The 13,387-nt window shown below is 39.1% G+C and overlaps 1 protein-coding gene across 1 annotated transcript in view; it reads left to right on the forward strand.

The window, feature by feature from the left end:
- The window catches only part of LOC122548393 (pleckstrin homology domain interacting protein), a 168,308-nt gene that overhangs the window by 95,012 nt on the left and 59,909 nt on the right, over positions 1-13,387 (forward strand). Inside the window, exons 13-14 of the mRNA XM_043686970.1 lie at positions 383-566; positions 2,104-2,206. Of these exons, the coding sequence (XP_043542905.1) occupies positions 383-566; positions 2,104-2,206 (287 nt within the window). The remainder of the gene's footprint in view (positions 1-382; positions 567-2,103; positions 2,207-13,387) is intronic.

Genomic DNA, 13,387 nt, shown 5'->3' on the forward strand with positions numbered 1-13,387 from the left:
TTAATCAAGCCTTGAATACAGTGAGCTTTATTAACAGATCCTTCTTCTTGTCCTGCCACTTTTAATTACTTATGTATCCATATACCCAGTCTCTCTGTTCCTACATATCTTTTAATAGTGCCTTTCATTTTATCATGTCTTTCCATGTTCTTTGTACCAAAGAGCACCGCATCACACATCACACACTGCATTGAACTTCATCTGCTCACTTCTTCAACTTGTAAACTTTCTTTTAAATTGACCTACTCACAGTTTGCTATTTTCCCATGTTTTTGCTTCCAACAATAAAACTGTTTGAAGTGTGTTTCTGCGAGCTTAATTACATTTTAAATTTTTGGTGCAGTGATGTACATTAGAAAATGTTTTAATTTGTTGACACCAGGCTCTCAAAGTTCTACCTCTGAGATGCATTCACCTCCAAACGTCGGATTGAGACGCAGTGGACAAATTGAAGGTGTGCGGCAGATGCACAGTAATGCACCAAGAAGTGAAATTGCCACTGAACGGGACCTTGTGGCCTGGAGTCGAAGGGTGGTAGTCCCAGAACTATCTCAAGGTGTAGCCAGGTGGGAATGCATACTGTTTAGAAGAAAACGGTAGTCTCATTGGCCTTATTTAAAGAATTCACTCTTTTGAATATGAGTATTAATCATTTTATGTAGCCTTTTGGAATTTTCTATCCTACTGACAGTATGGTTTGTGAAGGACATTCTGGCCATTAGCAGTTATATGTAGACATATGAATGAGGGGCAGCGCTGGCCAATCCTGGCTGATCTGATTATGGCTTCAGTTGCTGTACGGTGGCACAATGGTGAGCACTACTGCCTTACAGTGCCAGGAACCTCTGTTCGATTCCAGCCTTAGGTGACTGTCTTCACAGAACTTTCATATTCTCCCATATTACATAGGTTTCCTCTCCACGTCCTTGTTTCCTCTCACAGTCCAAAGGTATGCAGGTTAGGTAGATTGGCCATGCTAAATTGTCCCATGGTGTCCAGGGATGTGCAGGCTAGTTGGATTAGACATGGTTAATGTGGGTTAGGTGGATGGGTCTGGGATGCTATTTGGAGGGAGGGTCAGTACAGATTCAATGGGCCAGATGGTCTCTTTTTGCCTTGTAGAGATTCTACGATGCTAATTCTATTTTCCTGTCTATCCTCTCTACTCTTTGTCTCCTTTGCTAATCATGAATCTTTCTAATTCAGCCTTAAAAATATTCTTTGACCCTACCTCCAACCAGGGAAAAAATAAATCTCTCTTAAATGATAGATCATGTTATTCTTATTGTACTTTCCCTGGTTCTATTCTTTCCAGTAAGGGGAATAATTTTTTTCAACATCCATCTGACAAATTCCAGTGTTTGTTGTAAAGTGTATCTTAAATATTATTAAACTAGGTTTTACAGTGTAAGATTTTAAAGTTTGAAGTGGAAATGTAGGGTGGTAAGCAGCATTGGCAATTTTTTGTAATTCAGACTCTCACAGGACAGATTTAAATCTGGCTTCATTCCATGTTCCTTTGCAAAGTTCTTCTACTCCGAAGTCGCAAAGTCATAGTTTTCAGTATCCTGTGAATGTATTGTACCTTGGAGCAAGATTTGCATAACTAAAGATTTTTTAATGACAAATTTGAGGAAGATTTGTTCTAAAGATCACTGCCCATTAAACTTACAAGACAGTTTTTATTTAATAATCGTTGAATTGTCAGGCATTTTCATTTTATTTCAAGGCTACATTATCATTTAAATTTTGAAGAAAGCAATTGGGTCATAATGCTGGCTGCCACCAAGATATCAACCTCAGTATCATGACTATATAAAGAATTTTGTTTTTTCCCCCTTGGAAACTAGATTTTTTGGTCTTTAAAGTGTTGCTGAATTCAACAGTGATGTGCATTTACACAAGGATATTTAATGCTGCAAAGATGCAGGCACCTGATTAATGTAAGGCATCAGGTTTTTGATTTGTTTTGAACTTGATTAACTTACTGCTTTATGATGTGATTGGACAAACTAACTTCCTCTCTTTAGTTCACTTCATGCATTAGCCACATGATGGATGTATGAGAATGCTTCTAAGTTCTCTTTTTCTCTAATATTGCAGTAAACAGGAGGACTGTAGAACAGCCAAAGGAGAAGAAGAGGTAAACATTTTTAAATGTGAGAAGAAAAAGAAGTCAGCAATTCAGGTTCAGCGAGAAAACAAGGTAACGACTTAATCCGCTGCCTTCAGCAATTAACGAATGGCCTGAGAGAAATGAGGCGCTTGTTTTAAAAGTCATCTGACCCTTCGATAGATATGATATTGTTTATCTTTAACAGCTCTTTTTACTACAGACAGCCTATGTACTGCAATAGTATCACTGACTACAGGAAAGTTTGTTTTCTAGATTTTTTTTGAAGTATTACATGTTTTGAATCTTGTATATTTCTGTGTATTTCTCGAGTTATACATTCTCAAATACTACTACCGTTTATGAATATTTCTGTTTGGCAATGCGCCATGACAGTAATTGTGCCCCTTTTATTATACTTACAGAATATTTAACAACCATGTTCAAAAAGTTTTATATTGCTTGCTCCATTGCTATCCAAGATGGCCTCGAGTTGAGTGTTGATTTCTGATTTATAAAGGGAAATTAACTCAGTCCTTTTGAAATAATCATGTAATTTCTGCACCTAATGCATGAAAGTCCAGTGATTTAAAATTAGATTAAGTTTGCACAGGCACACAGCAAATAAGGATTTGATGGTCCAGTCTAGTTCATTGACATTTGAATTATTTGTTATTAGAGCTTTGCAGAGACTGTTTCCACACACATAATGAAAAAGACTTTGTGAGAATGTGAAACTAAAAAGGGAACTTTGGACCAAAAGGGTTAACAGTAAAATACACACTTAATTTCTTCTGCACTACAACAAGCCTCAGTTAAGAGGTCAGTCACTTTTCTAGCACCTTGATAATTTTGCACTTGAGCTCACCACTGGGAGGTGGAAAAAGGATGCCTGAATAAATCATCATTTTGTTATTCTTTCTTACATGGTAAAACACTTACTTATCCATCTCTGTTTCTAGTTAACACTGTTGAAGTTGCAGCTGCAAATTTTGCTGATGCTTTCTTTATTATTATGTCTGTGAAGTTGTCTGGTCACTTGTTAATACTTAACCAGCAAGTATTCTGGTGTCAAAAGGAGACTGAATGAATTCCAACAGTGACACATTCAATATGGGTAGAAATGTTAATTCTGTAACACAAGGAAGTGACTGTTATCAGAATTTCTGAAAATATGTACACACAATATTGTGCACCTAAGTCAAATTTGAAGCTATGGGGTGAACAGAAATCATGGGGAGACTTTTCCTTGCTGTAGTGAAAGTAATGCGAGCTTGGTGTCAAATTAGTGTGAGAATGACAACATCAGATTCTTGGCATTGCGAAAACTTTTCCTCTGAGCCTTAAATAGAGACCTCCTTGAGTAGCGACTATCCATTTCCATTCTCTTGTATTTCATTAAAGATCCAATTCACCCTATTTATATCCCACATCCAATTCTCCTCTCCTTTACTGAGAAACCAGGACAAATTCCTTGCAGATATAACAGTGCAGGTATTTGGTGGCTGCAGATGGATGCATGCCTGCCCTGACTATCATCTTATAGCTTTTTTTGCGTAGTGCTCTTGCATGGTTCATGGCTACCATCCTCCTTGGCCCTTCATCCATGCAATTCAACATCAGCAAGTTACAAGCCTCACCATATCATCATGCCTGCTGTCAGACCAACTCAGACACCACTTCGACACTTGACTTTGGAGCTAACAAACAGCTACAGCGTGAATGCCTCTGCTGGCTGCTTTCCCAGCAGGAACATATATTTCATGTATGCTGGACAGTTCGGCTTCTATCCAATGGTGTTTACTAAAGTAAGAGGTGACTTGATTGAAACATACAAAATCCTGACAGTCTTGATGCAGATTGGATGTGAAAAGGCTGTTTGCTGTGGTGGAAGATTCTAGAGTCATAGAGATGTCTAGCACATAAACAGACTCTTCGGTCCAACTCATTCATGCTGACCAGCTATCCCAACCCAATCTAGTCCCACCTGCTAGCACCCAGCCCATATCCCTTCACACCCTTCCTATTCATATCCCCATCCAGATGCTTTTTACATGTTGCAATCGTATTAGCCTCCACCACTTCCTCTGGCAGTCCATTCCATATATGTACCACCCTCTGTGTGAAAATATTGCCCCTTAGGTCTCTTTTATATCTTTCTCCTCTCACCCTAAACATATGCCCTATAGTTCTGGACTCCCCCCACCCCAGGGAAGAGATTTTGTCTATTTATCCTATCTGTGTCCCTCATGATTTTGTAAACCTCTATAAAGTCACCCCTCAGCCTCCGATGCTCCAGGGAAAACAGCCCTCACCTATTCGACCTCTCTCTCTAGCTCAAATCCTCCAACCCTGACAACATCCTTGTAAATCTTTTTTGAACCCTTTCAAGTTTCACAACACTCTTGAATTAGGAGTCAGTGTTTACCAAGTCAGGGGTTGCCCATTTAAAACAGATGAGGCAAATGTTTGCGTCTGAAGGCTGTAAATCTTTGGAACGTCTTTCCTCAAGTTGCTAGAGGCAGAATCATTTAGATTTTATTTAAGGAATGCAAAGTTATCAGGAGTAATGAGGAATGTGGAGTTGAGGCTAAGTCAGATCAACCATGATATTATTGAGTGGCAGAACAGACTGAATGGACAGAATGTGCATATTCTTACTGTATATTTGTATGTAAGCTTGGAGTTGCTGTTCTTGGCAGTATCTGTCTTTGCCTTGTCATTTGACAGGGAGGTTACCCATGCTTTTGCAAATACACCTTTGGCAAGTTTTATCACTAAACCAGCTGATTGTGAAATTTTTTTTAACTGAACCTCCTAATTGTTTTGAATGGCCCTTCCAAGTGCCACTGTTTACCAGCACACCATCAAAGTATTTAATACAGTTTAGAACACTGTTTTGTGCTTGATTCATTGGGCTCTGGAAAGTTGTTGGGATATTTTTAGCCTGAGTGGCATTATTCTGTATCAGAGAAATCTGGTGTGACAAAGGATGATCATCTCTTTAGCTCAGGCTTTTAAAGGTGCTTTCCAGTATCCCTTTGATATGTCAATTTTAATAAGAAGTATGACACTGACAACTCTGTCAATAAATGAAGAATTATGTAGGAGTCTACCTTTGTTACTGCATTGAACTTTCAGTAGTGTGTGCAGAATCTGGTTGAACCATGAGGCTTCAACCCTAGCACGACTGGGGGTCTCCAGCTATTTTGACTCCATTCATTGACGTGGTTTTCAAACATGCTCCATTTCTGCTTTTCTTTGAAAATGATGCTGTTTTATAGCATAGGAGGGATTTCTCTTACATCTACATCATGAATGACTAAATTTGTACACCCTGATTTATCCCTACAAACTCCTTGAAATTTTGTTGCGTCTGCTCGCTCTTCTGCATGTAAGTATTAAAGCATGGTGTCTAACATCCATAATAGTACAGGGTTAACTAATTCTATGATAGCAGGTTCAATTTGAGAATTACCTCATCCTCTCTCTGCCTCATTCTCGTTATCTGTTTCATTCTCCATTGTCCTTACTACCTGGCACTTCTATACTTGCTTATTCTCTTCCCAGTGATCATATTACATCATCGTACTGATATGAGGTAACAGATCCTTTTTTTTCAGCATTCTGCCTGTCAGTAAAATAATTTACTTTACCAAGCTTTTTGATTATTCTTGCTTTCTGTGGTTGATTGTGTAAAGGCAGTAATACTCAGAAGTCATGCCATGGTTGAAATGCTAGAGTTCTGGTGTGCCTGACTGCTCATACCTTTATGAAACTAAAACAGAAATTGCTCGAGAAACCCAGCAGGTCTAGCAGTATCAGTGAACAGAAAGCAGAGTTCATATTTCAAGTCCAGTGACCCTCAATCAGAACTTATCTTCATGATGTTTTATGAAGCTCTAAGGTGTTCCTTATCCACATTGTAGGTGCCTGTGAGCTGCTCCCGAAATGCAGATTTAATATCCTTCCGTTGTAAAAATATTTCTGATTCACTTCAGAAGACCTGTTCTGTCCATAAACTAATTCAAAAAGGACTGAAGCTTATAGATTCATGAGGTGAATCTTGGGTGACAAATTGAAGAAATTCCAACCCTTTGTCTCAATCATGAAAATGTCCTGACAGTATGCCCAGATCATTGCTTTGAAAGTTTAGTGTTACAGTTCTAATGTTCCTGATGTCTTTGATTGGTATGCTGAAGGCTTTAAATATTGTACACACAGACTGTTCATGACTTGCTGAACAATTGTTAGACATAAGTGTTGAACCTTGATCCATCTTGGTTTCCACTTGTAATTTGTATTGAGTGAAGAGCTGAGTTAACTTCTTGATCACTACCTTTGTAGAAATTGTCCCCAAAGGAATGACCTTTGGGAGCTGATGAGTCATATCCATGATGGTAAGGACATACTGATGTCCTGCTTTTGATTTTGGGTAAAGATCTCACACGGTCTATTAAGACCCTCCTAAATGGCTCCTCAAAAACTGGGAGTTAAAGATTGATTGCAGGTTATGGCTTTCCAACAATTTATTCGTGAAGACAGGTGTTACACCACATTCCTGTGAAGACCCAACCAGTAAATCTAATGACTTACGAATGTTCAAGCCTTTCAAATTACATCTGTTCTGCTATAGGAAATTCAAGGGCAATCCTCCGTATTTCGAGATGATATTTGGGCAGTACCACTATCTGGTGAACCACTGTCCAGTCTTCATCCACATGTCTGTATGTAGGCCTCCACTTCCTCATCAGAAGCCAATTTTTAATACAATAACATTTTGCAACTGCCTTTGCTTCAGCTTTAGTTTGAGTCAATTGTGATACATTTCTTAACTCTGATTGTCTTGCTCAACTGGACAAGACTAATTGATAATAATCCTATGAATATTTGAATTCCCAAAAAAGGTTACTGATAACCAATTATCTGCCAAATGCTAATTTAACTTTTGATGATAGACTTTGTTTAGTCATTGCTCATGTGATGACATAGGAAGAAAAGATACTTGGAAACTTTTCCTGTAACTGCTTTGTCACTTGACCTCACGTAACTCCTCTGTGACTACTGGAGAAGCCATTATTTTTGCTCTAGCCAAATCGTTCCCCAAGAGTTGATTAATTCTGTCTAGCGGCAAGCTGTGGACAATCATGTTATGACGGGGACAGACAGCCAAATCAAGGACAGAGCCTTCCTACCTCTGTGTTCGCAACACCACAAAATTAAAACCTTCGTACACACTTAAAAACTGACTCCATTGGTTCCTTACCAGACTCTTTGAATAACCAATCCCAGACTTTGTGAATAATCAATACCAGACTCCAGATTTATAGTGTAAAAAAAAATTAAAAATACAGTAGTTTGAGCAGAGCAAAGTTAAATAACAAGGTAATCGAATGAATATGTGTGGTTTAAACTCAGTCTTCCTTGATCCTAGGCCTCTCTCTCTCTCTCTCAAAAGAAGATAAACATAATTAGGGAATAAATAAAAAGGGAAAAAGTAAACAAGATGTAAACAAGTTAACTGGCAATTCACTTAAGCAGACTCCACAATTGTAATATCGCTGTCAGACAAGAACGAAGGATTATATCTTGCTTGGTTTCTGACTCCACCGATGCATTTAAATATCTTCCAGTAGGGTCCGAGGAATATCAATTTAATTCTTATAACTGAGATTCTATTCTCAGAATATTCATTAAGTTGATAATGAGAGCACAATCAGGGATCAATCACACTTCCTTCCTCTAGCTTTTCTAGGTACAATCCTTTTGACCTAAACACAGTCCAAAAACCAGTTCAAACTCTGACCTCATTTTTTTTAAACGACTGGCTGTCTTCCTATGAGGACCCACTTAACATTCAGCATCTGCAATTTATTTGAGCAGAAGCCTTTCCGGAGTAAATGTGTCTGTGGAGCATTTTAACCATGAAATAATATACAATTAATTTTCAAATCTGACTTCATTTGTTTTCTTAAAAAAAAGCTGCTGCTCACAGTCCACAGGTCACCTTCAGTTCTCAGCTCACAGTTCACAGCTCCAAAACAAAATTTAAAAAAATTAAAAATCGGTGAGGGTTCTAACAACAGCAACACTCACTGTCCTAGACGTTAGGTCACATTGTAGGTATGCCTGAAATAAAGTGACTTCCCACTAATATTATTTACTAAATTTTGGCATTCATTTTGCTTTCTGGTAGAAATGTCATGTTTTTCCCCAGCAGTTTGAGAAGCTCCTGTATCGCTTAGCATAAGTACAGTTTTACATGCTTTCCTTGAGAAATAAGGAGTTATGTTTTCTTTTCACAAATATTCTCTGTAACTGTTCAGTATCTTGTTTACCTCCATCATGTTCACAACAGTGTTTATAATCAACATCATTTAGGACAACAATTTGGTCTGGTGTACAATCAGTCAGGGCTTCTTTCTTTACAGTGACCTGGTGGACCCCAATAACTCCCATGGGTTTACTCTGGAACTGTCAGCAGTTTGCGTGAAGGTGTTCCACCTTCTGATAGTGGAATTAGGCCTTTGTTTGTCACTTCTACCCTCAGCACCCTCCTTTTTAGCTTGAAAAAAAGAGAAGCTGAAGCACTCATAGCTCTCATAGAATTTCATGGAATCCTGACAGTGTGAAAGGAAACTTTTTGGCCCATTGAGTCCACCCTGACCCTCTGAAGAGTGCCCCACCCAAACCCAGTGTGTTTCCCATGGCTAATCCATCTGACTTACATATCTCTGTACATGGGCAATCTATCATAGCCAGTCCATCTAATCTTCACATCTTTGGACTGTGGGAGGAAACTGGAGCACCCGGAGGAAACTCACGTAGGCACCCCTTCACGTCCTTGGCTACTTGCCTTCCTGTCATCCTCTCATTTACTATCATTTTTGGGTTTCAGGAGATTGTGGAAAATATTTTTGGATCCGTGAACACATTTGTAATTAAAAGCCATGTCAGATGCCTATCTTTCTGTTGAAACCTTCTGGTTCTCTGTATGTTCTTACCAATGGGCAGAGTAACTCTTTTAATTATTACAAGAGAATTATTTCCCTCAGTGCATCACACATAGTCTTCACCTTGAATACCAATGTGTAGCAGTCAAAGATATTTTGTTTTATCCTCTCAACCTCAATATAAATCTGCCCAAGCTACATCTGGATGTTCGTAAATTTCTGTCTCTCAACTTCAGGGTGTAAACTGAATGAACAAGAAATAGCTTTTTTTTTTGCCACCTTATCTCTGGAGAAGTACCTCACAAGGCAAGGCCTAAACCTCATTAACTCTGTCCATCAACTTGCTTTCCATGACCAGCGTCTAGTTTTCTGTTAGCCACCTTTCCAAGATGGTGGCGCTGGCACGGTAAGTAGTATTAGAACTCCTAACCCTGCATGCTTCAGGCCTCTCTTCTGACGTCGTGGAAACTGGAGCAATATCAGAGGATCTTGGCAGCAGCAGTGGCAGTGCCCAGATCGAGGACTGCCTGGCTTTGGTAGGCTTGGAGCCTGGTCTCAGGAACTCTGAGCTTGGTGCCCGGAACCAGGCTGTGTTTTTTGTGCAGTGTAAGATTGAGTTCAGCGAGGCTTGGCGCAATCTGCTTGTAATGCCGAGCATTTCATTTTATTTTATTTTTCTAATTTATTCTGAAGATTTTGTACCTAGGAAGGTTGTATCTAAGACGGCGTGAAGGACTGTAATGCTGAACTTTTTATTTCTTTATTTTTCTGATTTGTTCTTGAAATCCTGTACCTAGCTACCTTTGTCCCTAAGAAGGTGCTGTTAGTGGCGACTTTATAAACTTTTTCCCTGTACTCAAGCGAGTACATGTGATAACAAACTTAGTTCTAATTCTTTTCTCCTTCTATTTTTTCCCAAAAGAAATCAAAATGCCTTTTTGTCCCCTTTGCCAAACTTCACAGAAAGACTTGAACAAGTTTAAGCTTCTTCCTATTGGACCTTGGGTTAAACCTCATTGGAAGATTCCTTAGAGTCTGAGGCATCATTCTTTTTCTGTTCCAGCTTTCTAAGCTGATGTTTCTTTTCTTCACTCATTTTCTCTTTCCTGCTTCACTTCTTTTTCCTTTTCTCATTCCCTTGACAATTCCACTTCTGGCCTTGTAAACTTTTCTTCTTTTCCCTCACTTTCAAACTCAGGTTTTCTTATTTCTCTTCCGTATTTAGATTTTTTTACAGTTTATTTTCTTGTTCAAGCTGCTCCATGTGCAACTTAAATCCAGGTAATTTGTTTGATTCAACCAACTGGATTACCTCGTCTTTCTTCCAATTTCTAATGGGAGAAAGTGAGGACTGCAGATGCTGGAGATCAAAGTTGAAAAGTGTGGCGTTGGAAAAGCACAGCAGGTCGGGCAGCATCCGATGAGCTGGAGTGTCGATGTTTTGGGCAGAAACCCACATTCCTGATGAAGGTCTTATGCCTGCAACATCGATTCTCCTGCTCCTCGGATGCTGCCTGACCGGCTGTGCTTTTCCAGCGCCACACTTTTCGATTCCAATTTCAAATGGTGTGCTATTATCCCAATTATCTGTTTTCTAGCCTCTGCTTTTACTTTTACCTTCAACCTATCCACCAATTCTAATAAACTAGGATAATTTATTTTATGTAAGTCGCTTGGAACTAAATCTTCCAGAAGTCTTTATTATCATCAAGGCCATTTTCATTTTTAAAAATGCTCTAGAAACCTGATGTCTTTCCTTTTTAGCCATTTCCAATTAATATTACCACACTTCCAATTGGAATCTGTCAGTATGCGATATTGTGCTCCAAGCTTCTAATTTTATGTTCTGATCAAGGTGGGAAGGAGTATGCTCTCTCTCATCCCCCTACGACACAGGTCACAGCATAAATGTAATTGTTTTATCCAGTTCCTGATGTGGCCAATTGTATGTTTTCTCTATGTTACACTTTGAACAATGACATCCTTTAGCCAGCTTTATTTAATAAGCACAAAATTATTCATTAATTGCAGAACAAATCTTACTCGGCAATATGCAAAACTGGCTCATATACACAATGAAAGTAGAAGTGTTTACCTCTCTAAACGATCAAAAAAATACCTACCACATAAAAGAAAACAAATGGATTTTTCTCTGCAGATATTCACTTTGTGGAAACAATACTTTTGGCCAATAACACTTAGTAAAACATTTATAAGGTATGGAAAATCCAGACAGTTGTTGGCCTGGCACACACAGACGAGTCACTAGATGCATACAGTTGCTTGATTCTCAGCAAATCCTATTTGAAGCCATAATATCGAAAGGTACCCTTAAAGAAGACAATCTGGTATCGCACTGGATTCTGACAATGATGTTTCAGAAAGGCAGGAAGGTCAGCTGAACAATCTTTTCCTTGATAGGTTTTTTTTCCCCAACTGAAAGTCAAACAATTTAATTACAAGTAAAATACTGTTCAAACCAAACCCAACTCTTTGCCAGTCATAAAACACGAGCAGGTGACCTCTGGTAAACAAGACCAGCAATTAGCTAAAACTATGTCGTTTCCAAGAAATGCCTTGTTTAAAGAAAAATTCCAATGTCCAAAGTCAGCTTTTTTAATGAAAAGCTGGGAATTCACAGAATTTAAAATGAGCCTAGTTTTCCATAACCCTTTAAAAAGACATTATAATTATCTAGACTGGCTGCATCATGCAACATTTGCAATAAAAGTCAAAAATTATAGTTTGTATGACTTTTAACATTACATCAGCAACATTTTGCATATTTATTGTTCTCAACAATCGCAGGAAGATTTTTGAGTTCACTTTAGTGAGATAATATGTGCCACAACCTGTTCAGTCTTTGCTGACTTATTGTATATCCTAATTCTGGTATCGTACTTGGAAATCTATGTTGCACCTTCAGTAATTCTTCCATTACCTTCATCTAATATGAGAACCAGATTTGCGCATGGTCAACCAGTGTGAGTCAATCAAATTTGCATGTAGGAACTTTAAGGATGTTCCTGGGGATTGTTACTATTAAATATTTGAAAATAAAATCTCAGTGCCATACAACTGCAGAGGTGCAGAAAAAGGCTGTTGATCCGGTTGGGTCTGTGCTGGCTTTCTGAAAGTGTGCACCTCAGTTAATTTCCTCTAAGTGCCCTCTCTCCCCTCCCCTCCCCTCCCCGCCCCCTAAAAAAAGCCTTGTGCTTTCTTCCTTTTCAGATAATAATGAGTTCCTCTTGATTCCCCGATTGAATTTCCCACCAATACTTCTCAGGCTGTGCATTCCAGAACCTATTCACAGCCCGTTCAAAAAAAAAAGCATTTTCTCATGACATCATTACTTTGCCAGTTATCTTAATTCTGAGGCCTCTGGTTCTTGACCTTACCAGTGCAGTTTCTCTCTCTTTACTCTTTCTGGGCCCATCATGATTTTGCACATCACGGTGGGCGGCACGGTGGCACAGTGGTTAGCACTGCTGCCTCGCAGCGCCAGAGACCCGGGTTCAATTCCCGACTCAGGCGACTGACTGTGTGGAGTTTGCACATTCTCCCCGTGTCTGCGTGGGTTTCCTCCGGGTGCTCCGGTTTCCTCCCACACTCCAAAGATGTGCAAGTCAGGTGAATTGGCCATGCTAAATTGCCCGTAGTGTTAGGTAAAGGGGTAAATGTAGGGGTATGGGTGGGTTACGCTTCGGCGGGTCGGTGTGGGCCGAAGGGCCTGTTTCCACACTGTAAGTAATCTAATCTAATCTAATCTAAAACTATCAGATCTCTTCACCTTCTCTCCTCCAAGGCAAACTTTCCCATCTTTGCTGATTTATCTATGTGTCTGAAGTTCCTCATCCGTGGAGCCATGCTTGTGATGTTTTTTTCTGAACCCTGTCTAATGCCTTCACATCCTTCATAAGGTGTGATTCCCAGAATAGGATGCAATACTCCATTTGAGGTTGAGCTCGTGTTTTATACAAGTTTAAGGTCCCTTTTTTTGTACTCAGTGCCACATTACATAAAGTGCAGGATATTGGACGCTTTATTAAATGTTCTGTCAACTAATCCTGTACTGTTCAATGATTCATGCACGTATTAACCTGGTCCCTCTGCTTTGCCATCACCTTTAAAGTTTTACCCTTTACTTTATAATACATCATCTAATTCTTTCAAGAAAATGAATTGCTTCACATTTCTCTGCATTGTTTCATTTGCCACTTGATTGTCCATTCCACCAACATTTACATGCCCCTTTGAAGCTCTGCACTATCTTCCTCACGGTTCACAATACTTCGAAGTTTTGTATTATCTGCAATTTTCA

Source organism: Chiloscyllium plagiosum, chromosome 3 (assembly GCF_004010195.1).
Source record: "Chiloscyllium plagiosum isolate BGI_BamShark_2017 chromosome 3, ASM401019v2, whole genome shotgun sequence".
Classification (NCBI taxonomy): Eukaryota; Metazoa; Chordata; class Chondrichthyes; order Orectolobiformes; family Hemiscylliidae; genus Chiloscyllium; species Chiloscyllium plagiosum.